The following is a 16,218-nucleotide window of genomic DNA, read 5'->3' as shown; positions in this document are numbered from 1 at the left end:
CCATTTAAATGTGTGGTAGGATTTGAAGATGGGTTGGTTTTTATTTTTCAAGTGAAGTTTGCACCACAATTGCATTATATACTCAATCTATCTAATGGCGAGATGTATGTGATAGAAGTTGAATCATCCATAATAAGTACTTTGCTTTGTTGTCTTTCAGTTATTTATCTTTTTTTGCATCATCTTATGTTTCAGGTTCGCCTGATAGGATATTGCACCGACGGTTCCTTGTTTCTTGTTTATGAATTCATTGAAAATGGGAACTTAAGCCAGCATCTACGTGGTTCAGGTAACGACCATGAACATCATGAAGCTGTGCAATAACTGATTTATGTGGTTTTCGTTTACAGATGGTATAATAAATTTGATAAATATTATCTTCTTTAGAAAGGGATCCTCTGGAATGGTCTACTAGAGTACAGATTGCCCTTGATTCTGCAAGGGGGTTGGAGTACATCCATGAGCATACAGTGCCGGTCTATATCCACCGCGACATTAAATCCGCTAATATTCTTATAGACAAAAAATTTCATGCAAAGGTTGCTGTTGCTGTCTGGAAGCCTGAATTACATACTTTGATAATATTCAGGTGTTTTTTTGTGGTATGCATGTTGCTAAAATGAGTTCTTCATGTTTTCAGGTTGCAGATTTTGGATTAACAAAACTTACTCAAGCTGGAGGCATGACACAGCCAACTCGGCTTGTTGGAACATTCGGTTACATGCCTCCAGAGTAAGCAACTCACAACTAAGTATCTTTTGGCTTTTGCTCTTTTGGATGTAAAGTATATGTTAGGTCGCAGCATTAATTATGTTTTCATAGCCCTTCACTGTTGTCTGAAGATTTCAAACGTTTATAGACTTATTTCAGAGCACAGGCACACATGCTCACCTATCCACACAAACCCCCACTCACACCAACGAACCAAGATGCAAGCTAATCGACCATGATTAGCTTGCATTAGTACATGCATACAGCCAACATTTATATAATGATACATAAAAATCTTGTACTGATGCGAGCTAATCGACCAAGATACTAACAGCAAGTTCAGCTTCAATGGTGCTTTACTCCTTGCTCCCTCTATCATTAATTATTGCAGGCCACTCCTAACACCCGCTCTGTTTCCTTCACCCAGCCAAGAGGTATTGCATACCTGAGCGTTTAAGTTGACTTTGGATAATATATACCTAATAGTTTTAGAAAACAAGTTTAGCAGAGAATGTTGAGATTGTTGGGTGACAATATGCTAAGAGATAGATAAGAAATTAGTACAACCCTTAGTTGAGCTGAATGGGAACAAGGGGTTCTTCTTATTGTTGTATTTCCATTCCTGGTAAGTGTAGTTTGAAACTTCTTGACTGCTCCCAAATTGTAAAATTTGATATATGGTACTCTTTGAGTAGAGCATCATGCCATCATATTCCTGATGAGTGAGAATTTTTTTGTTTCTTTTAGTGCAATTGACATTATATAATGTGCTTGTGCTGTGCTTGACAACTATTATTATTATATTATTCTGATATCTTCCACCCTCTTTTTCTGTGCCTCTGTTGATAATTAACAAAATTATTTTGGATAAATGTGTAGGTATGCACAATTTGGTGACGTTTCTCCCAAGATTGATGTTTTTGCGTTTGGTGTTGTCCTTTATGAGCTAATTTCTGCAAAAGAAGCAATAGTAAAAACAGGAGTTGGCACGGAGTCGATGGGTTTGGTTGGTCTGGTTAGTTTCAAATTCCTTGCTGCTAAAACTGCTAGTCTTATTTGGTTGGATTCAGTTGTAGATCCACATGCAGAGTTTAGAATATTTGCAGAGTAAGCTGGGTTTTGAATCAAACTCAAAAATTTATTTATCTTGTCAGAATAACTTGAAAGAAGGAACATCAAGGAAGAATCACTAATTTAAAGCTACATGTAATATGAACTGAAATTGGCGAAAAGAAAGATACTTTGCTGTTTCAGTTCGTTTTCGTTAGACTCCCGGGACCAACAAGTTCAATCTAACTCTTGGATTTCTTATATTTTTAAGCCTAAGCCTAAACCTTAATGTAAATTGAGGTCAATGTCTTGAAGAAGTAACTATTATTACTCTTTCAAGTAATAACTAAATGAATCACACAAAGGACCTGCAGTATAATTTTTTTTCTTCTTCTTTCTGTCAGCAATTATTTCAGGCATCATGAAATTTTAATCCAAATTCTAGTAACACCACTATTTCTCCGTGAAAATTCTTGGTTGCAGTTTGAGGATGCTCTTAACCAGCCTGAGCCAAAGGAACATCTGAAGAAACTAGTTGATCCAAGGCTTGGCGACAATTACCCGATAGACTCGGCTCATAAGGTGAAAACACGTCCCTCGCCAAAAGCAGCGAATTAATTTACATCCAAGACTAAAAAGGAGAAAGAAAAATCTTGTGATAAGTGTCCATGACAGTTTCAAAGCAGTATTGATGATTGCACCGATGCAATGTTCTTATTGCGCTCATAATGACTGCATTGTTTTAAATTTTGTAGTTGGGCACGATTCGTGAGCCATCTACCTCCTCTCCCTATATGTAGCTAGGCAACTATAGCATTGTTTTTTTTTTGGGGGGGGGGGGGGGGGGGGATTAAAGGAAGTTATTTATTTATTTTTATTTTTTTGGACAGACGGCTCTTCTCGCCAAGGCTTGCACGCAAGAGAACCCTCAGCTGAGGCAAGCATGAGAACCATAGTCGTCGCGCTCATGACATTATCATCTACCACTGCAGACTGGACGCTGGCTCCTATGATAACCATGCCTTGGTTAATCTCATGTCCGGTAGGTAAATCGGCGGGGCTTCTCCCCTTTGCACATCGTGTAACCTTTCGTAACCTACGCAGGCATCGTTTCTTATGAGATACGAGTCAATAGAAAAATCATTTACGCATGTGATCTAACCGCAAAATTGTTGTGGGGTTGGATGAGGTTTCCTCCCATTTGGTCGCTCATTTGGGGAATGTTCTTTCGCTGGGGAGCTTGTGATTGGGATTGTTGTGTAATAAAACATTTTGTCATTCTAGTGCCATGTGTTATATATCAATTTTTTTTTTCGTTTTCATTTGTTGGATACTAAATTTGCTAACAACATGTAATAAGCTGTTTGGTCTATACTTACCACCGTCGGTTGGGATCGAAGCGCCTGGGCTTTGATTCCCTGACCGGTTTTTACCTGGTGGTGTGGGCTTCATTAGATCGAGGTCTTGAGTTTGAGAGTAGGCGCTAGGATTCCTACGGGCTGAGTAGAGGTTCCCTCGTCAACAAAGAAGAAGAAATAATAGAAGTAACGGTTTTTTTTATAGAGTGCTCATGGGCACTTTATAAGAGGGGGGGAGAGAGAGAAATGAATGAAGAGGAGAGCTTCCTAATTTGTATTGGGATCTCTTCTTCATTCATTTCTCTCTCTCCTCTCTTATAGAGTGCCTCCTTTTACAACAGCGTGATTAGATATTATTGTGAGATTTAACGCCATTCCTAGTTCTTCTTTTGGTTTTACGTTGTCCTACTGAACGAAACAAAAATGAAGGTTGAATTATAGAGAAATTGAGAGGCCATCTCGAATATTCCGCTAATAGGCATATTTTACCATCCATTTACTAGAATAAATTGAACATCAAAAGCGACATCTTTTTCCTCCAGAAACTTGGTAAAGCGCAAAACTAGTTCAATAGGTCCAGTTCCGCAGCAGTAACCTACTTCCAATGACAAGCACCCCAAGTAATGCTACACCATTAAAACACACGTGCTACGAAGAAGATAAAAATTGTACATGGAATTTTTCCCATCATCTGTAACAAATAGATATAAAGTTAGTTCGTACAACATAGCCGCCGCTCACCTTTTACGGAAAAGAAACGTCATCTCTTCTACATTTGAGCCTTAAATCTTATAGCATACAAGTTCTAAGAGAAAAATCTTGGATCTAAAAGTATCAGAGCACCCTTCACAAGTCTACATAAGAAATACACTTTCAGAAATGCTGGCAACCTTCAAACCCTGTGGCTGTCTTCATAGAAGCAGCCACAGCTTGTTCTTTAGGGTTTGTTGGTGTTAAAACGTCGCCGCCGAGCTGTAGCCAAACCCAGAAATTATCATATATCACCAAATAATTAAAGGGAACCAAAAACTGAATCTGAGTTTAAGCCCTTACCTCAAAATTATATCGCCGATCTAGCCTGCTTCAAATATACTTCATTCCAGCTATCCTTATCCTCCTTGATATCAGATACTGAGCCAGAGAGTAAATAACTCCCAGCAACCCCAAAACTCTCACAGTAAGTATATCCGTAATTATTATGGATGGCAAATTAAGAGGCAACGTCAGCAACAACGTCGCATCCGTCTGCTTCACATAATCCCACATGAATCTATTGAAAAGTATATGATTCGGCAATGTGAGAATGAGAAGGGCAACATTTTTGACGGCAAAAAACCATCCAGGTCCTCCAATCTCAATCCCCCACCCAGAATTTCCCTGCCACACTTCCTCCCATATTCTATAGAGAGCGGTCAGGACCATATAACTCGAGATAACGGCTGTTACTGGGAAATACCGCTGTCTATCACCAAAACCAGCCAAAATGTCTGAATCCTGGTTGAGAAGCAATAAGATGGGCGCTAGGAAAAATATTGCACGGTTCGACCCACCAGTGAGATTAAAGTTTATAATTAGGCATATGATGAAGGATAATACTGTTGAAAAATTGCCTACTGCCGGCATCCAAGCAGCCTCAGCTGCTAGCCTCTTGATAGTGAAGGAGGGTGCAGTAGACGCCCTTCTTTGCTGGCTGAGTCTCAATTTTGGCGGGAAACCAATGCTACGCCCAGGCTGGCTTGGAGCAGAACCCCTATTGAGGGCTTTTTCACGCATCAATGAAGCTAGTTCAAACTTTATCTCTAAAGCAATAAGCATGAATAACATAGCATAAAGCCCTAAGAGCGACATTCTAGCTCCTTCTATAGCCAACATAGTAGTGAACTTGTCTGCTTCTTCACCTTCTTCGAGGCTTTTTGCTCTTATTTGGCCTTCAAGAAGGTAAGTTACAGGAAAAAGGGCTACTAAAAGAGCAAATACCCATGGCAAGATCCTTGTGCTGGATGCTGAAGGTAGGTGAGTGAAGACTACAAAGACTGAAGCACAAACGATCGTTGCAATGAGAAGAGGATAGAGGATCACAGCTTGGAAGAAATATTCTGCACAGATGTAGATGCCTAATGTTATTCCTACTCCGACTGCATAAAGAGCCCTCAGCTCTACAATATATTTGATCGGGATGATGGAGGTGACTGCTGCCAGTGTGAGTAAGATTGTTGCAATAAGGAGCCACGAAGGCCATGAAGGCTTAGAAGCAACAAAGCCATATATCGAAACATCATCAGAAGACTGATGTGCCGCTTTGATCAAATCTGACCGGAAAGCCCAAGAGATAGGAACAGGCGGCTGCAGAAGGATAAATAATAAACCCATGGCTACCACCAGCACCAGGAATCTCTTTGCTGACTGCAATGTCAAAAGAATTAGATCAACCAGTTAATACAGCATGCCTGTTGCTAGCATTAGTAGCCCTATATAATGTACATTAAACAAATAAATAAAACTCTTATAAAATGGTTGTTACAGAGAAAATAAAAGCTGAACTAAAGGCGGCTCCCACTGATATAGAAGTCTTATATCTCAAAAAGGTGGATAGGAACTGATCCACTTTCTACAGTAGGATGAAGTATAAGTGTGCATATCTGACTTTCAAAAAGGTCAGTAGGCAAAGCATTGACATCCAAATGGTGACCACCAAGAGCATGTAAGAATATGAACGAAGAGGATGAAAATCCACATTTAGTAAAGGATATCTAAGCCTACTGTTTTCTTACGTTTTCATTATGTATTTTACTGGGAGTTTAAAACCGGTTGTTTGTTTTGTGATAAAATTAAGTAAATTATTAATTGAATTTGATCCTAGACTATACAACATCAAGCTTATTTATCATAGAGTATACTTCATCCGATTAGACAAATACATATGCTGATTCAATGGAGCATTATCTGGTGGTCAAGATTCAACCAGGTTGGTCCTTTTGGGATCTGGAGACAGGCAGAAGACATTTTGGGATCTAGAGACTAAACAGAGGCAGGGCTGTAGGATAAAGGAAGAGAGGAAGAGCATCCTGAATCAACAACCCTAATCTAGTTTTTGAATATAAGGGTACAAGAAACAACATATGGAGACTAGACTGCATAATCAAACAGGGGACATATAAGAGAAGCTTATTACATTGCTTTATGCAGAAGCATAGACTATAACTTTCTTCGTCTCTTTCCATTTATTTCAAACAGTCTAAAATTTAAAATAAAGCTTGCAAACAACCTTCTCTTATATGTAGGAGAGATTGAAACCTTAATTTCCTTCTATAATCACAGACTCAAAACAATTATTCATGTTTATTAGGGTATACTGTTAAACAATTTTATGTGTAATAACCATCATTCTCCTCTAACTTCTTATATTCGTACATAACTTTCTATTTTAACCCGCAAAACAATCGGATTAACTCATGGTATTGGGGCAGGCACAAGGCTATAAATATTTTTCAGGTTTAGATTATGGTTCAACATGAAAATAATCAGAAACTCCATTCATTTTATTCTGGTTTTATACAACAGTTTTATCCCAACTCATAACATGCTTCCCCCCCTTAAGATCCTTGAGCTTCTCTTTTCTTTGCCCACTATCTCTGTTTCTAGTGAGGAAGTGCTCGATAAAGCTTCAGTGCTGTTTGTCAATTACCACTTCGTAAACACTGTGACCTAACAATGTACATCAAGCTAACATTACACTGAAAAACTGTACACAGCAACAGTCCACCACTTGGGCTTTTGACTTTATAGTGTGTGTGTGTGTGTGTGTGTGTGTGTGTGTGTGTATTGCTTGGAAAGTCAGATGTAATGAAGATAAATGAATGTATTTATAATTCAAAATGTTGAGGTTCACATCCCAGCCCGTTTTAAATTTTTATGATTTGATGTCATGTCATGAACCACTTTACCCAAAAACTTAGATTGTTGAATTGTAAACTAACAATGTATATAAAGCTGACATATACTAAACACTTTGAAGAATCAGATCATAGTAGGATTCTATCCTTTTAGGGTTTCAGGTTTGGAGAAACCACAAATAGAGAGGAGTTCGGATCCATCCCAACCAAGGTAACAAGTCTAGGTGTCGTCAGTGACTTGGCTAAAATAAAGATGCTTAAAAGTAGGAAACATAAAAAAATTAGAAAGTAGTCTAGGAAATATATAGATGGTAAGGTGACCGCAAAGCATGAATAGGTAGGGGAGGTACTAAGCGGGTTTGTTAAACAACTACATTCATGTTGACAAATATAAATACTAGAAAACAGTCAAAACTAAGATAGCCAAGATAAAGATGTTTAAAAGTAGGAAACAACAAAACTTAGAAAACAGTCAAGAAAATATATAGATGGTAAGGTGACCGCAAAACACGAATAGGTACCAGGGCAGGTACTAAGCGTGTTTGTTAAACAATTACATTCACGTTGACAAATATAAGATTTACTTGAAAACAGTAGCACATGTGGCAATACAAATGTACGAGAAAACAGAATGAAACTGCAACTAGAATATTCAGTTCTTGCCTTCATAAATGAATGCGTAAATGAAAATACCTGAGCATGAGAAAAGTGGAGAGCAACAATCGGTATGCAAGCAAGTCCTGTCAAAAGAATATAGACACCCAAAAGCAAACCATCTGAGGGTGGCCTTCCATNTGGCTACAACGCATGCATGAGCATAACCTTGCCAGGCTTTCATCTTTGAAGCTCCTCTAGATTTGTCTCTGTGTAAAGGCAAACAGAAAAGTACGCTAATTACATGCAAGGAAGATAAAAACAATAGACAATTAAACAAATAAATTCTTTAGCAAATAACTCGAATGTACATATAATCTAGGATGACTATGATTCAACTGGACTAAATTAGAAGTGTGCAAAGGTAGAGCAGACGTGTTAAACCATACTTGTAAAGAAGTAATGGCGGGGAAACTGCCAATAACAGAATAGATGTCGCCCATAGAACAGATTTGGATGTAATGAATAGCATTGATAGCTTTGAAGAATATAGACAAGTCAATATCCAAGCCGCTTTTGGTCCAATCCGGCGGTCAGCAGACAACCTCCTCAGCAAAGCCAAGCCCAAAAAGGTGGTTGTCATGACCATATAACTCGGGTACATCACCTCATCATCAAATCCAAAGAAATATATTGCAGAATAATTAAAGAAGCGATCCTCTATGTAGCACAGAAGCAATGCATGACAAATTAGACCAAGTTCAGTCAAGAAATGCAATTTGGGAGGAAGAAGTGCACAACCAGGAACAACCATAGCCAGTAGAACATTTGCAACAATCAATTTGCAGAAGGATTTTAAAGACATGCCAGCCATCCAAATATTGAGATCCCAGTAGTTGTGAACAACAAACCATAACACCATCAAGCTTGCTAGAGTGACAAAGGAAAAATATGATGATAAGCTTTTCTTTGTAAAAAATCGAGCTAGGTAGAAGCCAGAGATCATGGGAAGAGGAAGGAACTGCAAAAGATAATACATGACTTTATTGTCAGATGAAACATAATTACCATAAAGTAATTCAAAGTTGACCATATCAGCAGATTTCCAAAATAAAATGCATTTATTCTGCTGAACTTATCAAACATAAAGCCATGAGCCATGAAGTTTCAGTTAAAACAAACTCCAGATTTAAAATTCAGAAAATTTGGAATGCAGATGCTTCATTCAACCAAAAGTAGGGATACACTCACTCACAAAGCAAAACTAATCAAAATGAAGAAGCAGGAAGAAACTATGCACACATAGTTTTTTGCTCCATCAAATTTGTGATTTGACAAAACCATCAAAATATTTGAAAATAAGAACCGAATCTGTTAGCTAAAACACAGAGAACCTCTCAGTTGGAGTGTAAAATTATAACTCTCAACCCTCTCCACAACTTTAGAGCTGGTGTCATGGAAGGGACTTTATATCTGGCATCACACAAGCCACAAATTTAAAGCAAATTAAAAAAAAAAACTGTTGTGGAGCGCCCAAAGTTCAGACATGAGAAGGGTGAGAAGGGTGCTCAACTTACGGGAACATGTTAGATCGTAAAAATTATAACACTCAACCCTCCTCACAACTTCGAATTTTTAGTGTAATATGTTATGAGACTAGCCATGAATTTAAGTGGATCTAAAAAGATACTGCTATTTGAGACTAGATCCGCCCATGAAAATGTGCTCAACACGTGGGGCATGTTAGGCCATGTTTGGATTGAGTATTATTTTGAGGTAATAACCCTTTATCCTTTAGAGTAGAATAGTGGGGATGTTTGGTTCAAAATTTTGAAAGGGATTAGGACGGATTATTTAGTCTATAAAAATAAAATAGTCCAAAGGCTCCAGACTAAACAAGGAAGGGGAGGAGGGTGTAACCATAGAGAATATTTCTCACTAGGGATTAGATCCAAAAAGACCCCATGCCCTTTGACTTTCTTGAAAATTACATAAGTTTCTGCCCTAATTACTTCATTCACTTGTAGCTATCGAATATAAAAAAGGGAAAAAAAGGAAGACATGGATTCGGAAAAGTGAAAACAGAACAGCAACAGTATACACCTCTTAAGTATTTAATCACGAATTGATATTTGTTAGTTCTTTGCTTTCATCTTTTATTGAAATTGCATAAGTTTGTTAGTTCTTTGCATTTGTCCTTGGTTGAAAACAACACCTACAAGTAACCATGACTTTGACTGGAATTGCATCACACTTCGGATTTGCTCAGTTTCGTCAACATGGTGTAGAATATAGAAAAAAGTTGAATGATTGATTTTCATTATTTAGACATTAAATTTAGTGGCAACTTAATTTTCTTAATCCTCCTTATGATGATGATGCTGAATTTTTTAATTATAACTAATTATGTTTGATTGTACTGACATTTTTGATGAATTAGCTGATGATCAAAACATTGAATTAGCTTAACTAAAATCATTTCTGATGGGTGATGGTGTTGTTCAATCAGGTCGTTTAGAAACAGACAATATCCAAAATGCCTTGAAATAATGCTAAAATTGACTTAAGACTTAACTAACATCATGACTAGTAGGCAGAAGGGCATTGTCGGCATTCATTGTTATGTTCTATCCTATACTACTTATAATGACAAGTTCCCAAACAAATTATTAAAATTTTAACTCACTATAGTCCCAGTATTACTGTACCTTAGGGCCACAGTGAATCAAATTAATCCCAGTATAAAAGATAAAAGAAGTCCCCAATCCAAACACGGCCATAAAGTATAAAATTATAACCTTCAACCCCCCTCAATGCTCGCTTTGTGCCACGAAAAAAAGAAAAAGAAAAAGAAAAAGGGTTATAGAACGGAAGAGAAAATCTAGCTACATAAAAATAAAGCAAAAGGCAACATCTCAACCTTCCATTCATTCTTCATTGTTATCATTTTTGTATTTTTAATAGCCAAATTATGATATATAGATTAGGACTAAATTTGGATATACTAGTCTTTTAAACAAAATTTAAGCAACAAATCACTAAATATATGCAAATATTTATTCAGACAACATTCAATTATACAATGGAAGTTTAATTTAAAACACTAGTCATACACTTCTTGGATATATCCTACACTTCACATCCATTTTTGTAACTTGTTGGACATGGATCGAGTACGTTTCAGCCTTGAGAACTACGATTAAAAAGGGTCATTTACATATATAGCTCGGAACTATGATTATATCTCATGAGTTTGAGCTGCGCCGCCGTACCCTACCTTTTACAATTTTGCCAGGTATTTTGCCGTGTCTCTTACCCGCACTTGTACCCATGCACGTGCAACTTAGGCCGCATCTTATCAAGTCCACTAAGGTCCAATTATGTCACTGCTTTCCCTCAATAGAAATATGTAGTAATAAACAGATATTCCTAAGGAAAACTCACATTCTTCATGAAGTTCTAAAGGATCTCTCCGAGATCATTGCATTCAAAGAAAAAGCAACACAGAATGCTAGACTCTACGATGCAGGGGAACATCAAACAAAAAAAATCTAAAACATCTCTGTGCCAAGTTGAGGAAATAATAAAAAAGGAAAAAAAACATTATTTTGATGCTCTAGACTAAAATAGTTGCATAGGTCCAGTTACCACGGTGCAAAAGGTTACCTCCACATGAAGACTTAACTCCCTTATTTACCCATTGCAATGCTTTCACACAGAGATCCTTTCCAACAAATATCTACAGTTGCAACCAAAATCCCTCCCAACACCCCCCAAAAGAATAAAAATAAACATAAAAAATAAAAAAACCCTATAGTAAGAAGATGTCTCTTTTAGAATATTCATGTACCATGAACAATAATCAGTATTTTTATTCAACCATTAACAAAAAAAGTTATCTCTAAAAAATATCGAATTGTTAATAAAAAATACTGTTTAATTATTAACAATATAATATTATTTGATTATTCAACAAAGCTTGCAGTTGTTTGAAATTTATTTTCTTTCTTACTTAACTTGTTTCGACTTGTTTCTCATCTTCTTAATTTTTTTGAACACATCTTAATTATTTATTTGGCTTATGTGCACTTTAGTAAGCCCAAAGGTTCATCCTTGTTTAACTTTTATACCCTAAAGTTCTATTTTAACAATTTGATAATGTAAAGTTTTCAAATTATGTTTTCTTTCTTATTTAACTTGTTTCGACTTGTTTCTCATCTTCTTAATTTTTTTGAACACGTCTTAATTATTTATTTGGCTTATGTGCACTTTAGTAAGCCCAAACGTTCATCCTTGTTTAACTTTTATACCCTAAAGTTATATTTTAACAATTTGATAATGTAAAGTTTTCAAATTATGTTAACTTGACAATCTAATAGGTTGATATTATCCAAAGCCCTAATTATGTTCCCTACTTTTCCCACACACAAAAATATTAAATCTGGTAAGAACATTTATTTTCATTCACTTTTCTATGTTGATATTCTTGAAAAAAATTAACATAAATGTGTTTGTACTTTGGGGTATCATATTCCAAAATTGAACTTCAGGGTATCATAAGTTAAAAAGGGTGAAACTCTGAGGGCTTAACTGCAACCTCCTTGTTAATTGTGAAATAATTATTAAAAATGTTTTAACTTGTTTCCTTCTTCCCTCTAGTCCTTAAAACTTAACCCTAACCGAGACTCAAATCCTGATCCGAGACTTAAACCTAGGAGGTGATATGCCATCACCACCTAATCCCCCTTCTCATCCTTCCTCTCCTCCATTCCCCTACCATCGGTCAAGGAACATGAAGAACAACATGAACAGGGTTTGAGTTTAAAGTAGAGATCAGAAAAAAGAAATCTCAGTCCCCAGATGGAGGGTGAATTACTGTGACTCATGCTCTTACTAATAAAGAAGATTTTGTAGGGGAGCCCAGGAGGGAAGAGAGCATGATAGCCGGAGCAAAAAGAGACAAGACCAATATGAAAAAGTTGGGGTAGAGGAAATAAAGGAGGGAGGAAAATAGATAGTGCAACTTTTGCCAAAAAACTGTTAGCTTCTTATTATATTAGATAGGATACTTTATATGCAAGAAATTGTTTTTCCTTGTTTTAACTCGTTAAACACCCTTTCCCTTTACAACGAAACTTCCAAGTTATGGTGTGGGTAGTGGGTTTTCATTTTGTAGTCTCACATGTCCCCGTGGATTAAATGCTCTTCTCCATTGGCTGGAATTTGGAGTCATGCTTGTTAACCTGTTCTAGATTCATAGTCGGTAGGAAGCCAACTTGGGTTGATAAATGTCCCTTCCATTACATCAACTTCGACTACATTAAATTTCAAAGTTGTGGTGAGGGTTGTATTATAATTTTATAACTTACACAACTAAATATAATAATTAAAATGACTAAAATGGTAAATTTACACTTCTAAATTCTCGCTAACAGATATATGGTAGTTATCTACAGAAGTTCGTGGATAGTTACTTGTACAAGGAAAAAGCCGACAATAGTTTTTTTAAGATCAGTAATAGTTCATGATAGATGTTTTCAGATGTAACCAATATACAAATATGTGTTCATTAAGTTGTAGCGACAGACAACCCCTTCAGTACTTATTGGTAGGGGTACCCTCCCTCTATGCTCCACCTTTTGCTATTAAGAGCATAATTGAACGGTTAATCATCAACCTAGATTCCTGTCCAACTCTGAAAATATTATTATTGAGATTTCTTTCAGTTCCCTTCAGTGAACATCGTTGTTTTACTAGTTATCAGTTTACATTAATCTTTCTAGCTTCAGGAGATCCAAAGAAACATAATGTGGATATTATATTAATAGTTTAGCTGAAGCCTGAAATCATAAGTGTTCACTAGTAGCAGGCAAGCCCTTTAGTACTTATTGGTACCTTCCCTCTGCACTCCACGTTTTGCTATTTAGAGCATAGTTGGATGGTTGTATAAACCTAGATTATTGCCAATTCTGAGAATACCTATTACTGAATTTACTTTAGTCTACATCATTGTTTTATTAGTAACCTGTTAACCATTGTACATTAATTTATCTAGCTTCAGGAAAGCAAAGAATCATGCGGATATTGGGGTCAAAAGATTGGCTGAAACCATAAAACATAAATCAGTTTCGTGATTCAGTTACCCAAAACCCACACCACCAGAATTTTCACATTCATTCATGTATATGTTTAAACTTATTTTAGCTAAATATCCCCAGCCTTTCAATTTCCTTTGAATAAAGTACAACAAGGTTTAATCCTTTATCCAACAAATGCCAATACAAAATCAAATAATTCTTATTGATCCTAATTATAAGATTACTCAGCGAATCACCTCAATGGATTGACAATATGTCTCACTTGTCCTTCTCTTACTTTTTCCTTAGGTTCAAAACTGACCTCCATCTAAATATATTGCAAATGCAAAACCAAGATAAAATGTCTATTTAGGTCAAAATCTAGAGTAACTGTAAATAAAATTATAACAGGTATTAATGCAATGCCACAACTATGCATTTTCTCTTCACATGTTTATGTTTCATCTTCAACGCATGACACAAGAACATTATATATGATGAAGATCATTAAATGCACAAAAACAATGTCACATTGAGTAGCTAATTAACCATTTGAGTTGATAGTCGTTACAACTCAGCTCAAGAAACTAATCTCTCAATTGGTTTCCTTTAAATTTATGTTATGGATTCAAAAACAAGACTAAAAGGTTGACACCATATTTATTGGTAAGCACTACATTCGATAAGAAAACATATGATTCAAGATTGAAATTCACAACCCTGCTAACAAAGATGAAACCATAATCAAGGCACACAAAACTTACCATAATTGGGAACCCAACGACAACAGCACCGGCGCCGCTAACCAAAACAGTCAGAATAGTAAATGCCGCTGAACTAACAGCATCCTGAATCATACCAACAGCAAAGGCCCCAGCAGCAGACGCCCCACCCAACATCACAACCGTCACAAGAAGATAATTAAATGGCGGTGGAGCATGCAAATACCGTCCAAATGACTGGAATACAACCCTTATCTCAAGACAGATCACAACCACAACCATAGCCACCGCCCCATTCACAACCCTAATCCTGTGCACCTGATAACTATCTCTCGTAACCCACCACAATGCTCCCCTCGTCGATGCATACAATTGGAACAAGAACGGTATAAAGAACAGCAACAAAATATCACACAAAGACGAGAACGAGTTAAAGATCACCGCATGATGCGACCCAATCTGAAACATCACAGGCATGAATATGAGATACAGCGTGTGCACACAGCTCTCCAAAGGGCTGAGTATCTGATCCTCATTCGAGCTCGTCGTCAAGTCCTGCTTCGACTTGAAGCTCGAAGGCCTCGGGATCGAGAAAACCCAGTAAAAAACGCAAGAAAACGCCATCAAATAGTACCCCGCATTTGCCATTCCAAGAGCGAGGACGGCCGCCCAGGTGAAGAGCGCCGGGGTCGTGATCGGAAGGCAGGCAAAGAGAAGTCTCTCTAGGGTTTTGATGATGCTAGGGTTCTCGATCTGGATCCACTTGAACTGGAGAGAGAACCAGACCCCGATCAAGAACGTGGTCTGGGCGCAGAGGAAGAGGGCGAGAACAGTAAGAGCGAGCGACGAGAGAGAGAATGAAGCGGAGAAGAAGAAGGCTAATTGAGAGGCGATGAGAGAGAACCAGATCGCAAAAAAGGACGCCGTTTGGAGGCGGAGGGAGTCGAGGATGTAGGCGATCATGAGGCCTATGGTTAGGGTTAACATCACCGGAGCTCCGCCGAGGTCGAGGAGGAAGGCGGCGGAGGGGACGAGGGCGAGGGCGACGCGGCCGTTGTGGGCGAACGAGGAGGAGGAGAGGAGGCGCGATGAAGAAGACGACGAGGAGCTATGGCGGAGATTAGGGTTAGGGTTAGGGTTTGGGGACGGCGATCGGGAGGAGGAAGGGGAGAAAGTGGGGAAATTCGGGGCGGACATTGAAGAGGAGATGAAGGCGCGGTGGCGGGAGTAGTCGGAGGGGGAATCGGACATCATTGTCGCTTGATTTCTAGGGCTTAAGCTAGGGTTTTGGAGGGAGAATTAGGGTTAGGGTTTCATTTTTGGTTGGATTTTTGGAGAATTCGGGAAGACGAGGGGGTGATTGCGGCGGTGGGTGAGTGTTTACTGTTACCGGTTCTTCTCCTTTTCAGACCTCGTCAATCTTGGACAAATTCTCAAATTAGACCCCTTGAGAAATTTATCTTCAAAAAACTACCCGTATGAAATTTATTTGTCATTTTCGACCCAGTTTCAACCACCTGACTGAAACTGAGTCGAAAGTGAAAAATAAAGTTCGAAATGGTCCTAGCTGAAACTAAGTCGAAAGTGGCAAATAAAGTTCGAAAAGGTTTAGTGCCTCGCTAATGAAGCTGCAGACGTTCAAAAACTTCACGAGATTTTAAATCTCGTGAAGTTTAGTGCCTGATTAACCACGCAAAACTTTACGGGGATCACGTGAAGTTTTCAAACTTTATTTACCATTTTAAAAATGACAAATAAATTTCAAAGGGGTAGATATTTAAAACTAAATTCATAAAGGGGTCTATTTAAAAAT

At 37.7% G+C, this 16,218-nt stretch overlaps 2 protein-coding genes across 2 annotated transcripts in view; one reads left to right on the top strand and one right to left on the bottom strand.

Moving 5' to 3' along the window:
• The window catches only part of LOC109823957 (lysM domain receptor-like kinase 3), an 8,854-nt gene extending 5,771 nt beyond the window's left edge, over positions 1–3,083 (top strand). Inside the window, 8 exon segments of the mRNA XM_020390427.1 lie at positions 196–289; positions 388–539; positions 641–732; positions 1,591–1,726; positions 2,245–2,345; positions 2,654–2,697; positions 2,700–2,770; positions 2,773–3,083. Coding sequence (XP_020246016.1) covers positions 196–289; positions 388–539; positions 641–732; positions 1,591–1,726; positions 2,245–2,345; positions 2,654–2,697; positions 2,700–2,770; positions 2,773–2,811 — 729 coding nt within the window. The 3' untranslated portion in view covers positions 2,812–3,083.
• On the bottom strand, positions 3,769–15,806 carry LOC109823641. The gene is given in 6 exon segments (XM_020389937.1): positions 3,769–4,091; positions 4,173–5,522; positions 7,706–7,808; positions 7,810–7,875; positions 8,056–8,627; positions 14,448–15,806. Coding segments are annotated over 5 exon segments (3,273 nt in total). The 5' UTR covers positions 15,660–15,806; the 3' UTR covers positions 3,769–4,091; positions 4,173–4,202.

This window comes from Asparagus officinalis, chromosome 9, assembly GCF_001876935.1.
Source record: "Asparagus officinalis chromosome 9, Aspof.V1, whole genome shotgun sequence".
Taxonomy (NCBI): Eukaryota; Viridiplantae; Streptophyta; class Magnoliopsida; order Asparagales; family Asparagaceae; genus Asparagus; species Asparagus officinalis.
Note: the sequence above shows the minus strand (reverse complement) of the source record. Positions and strands in the feature narration are given on the sequence as shown.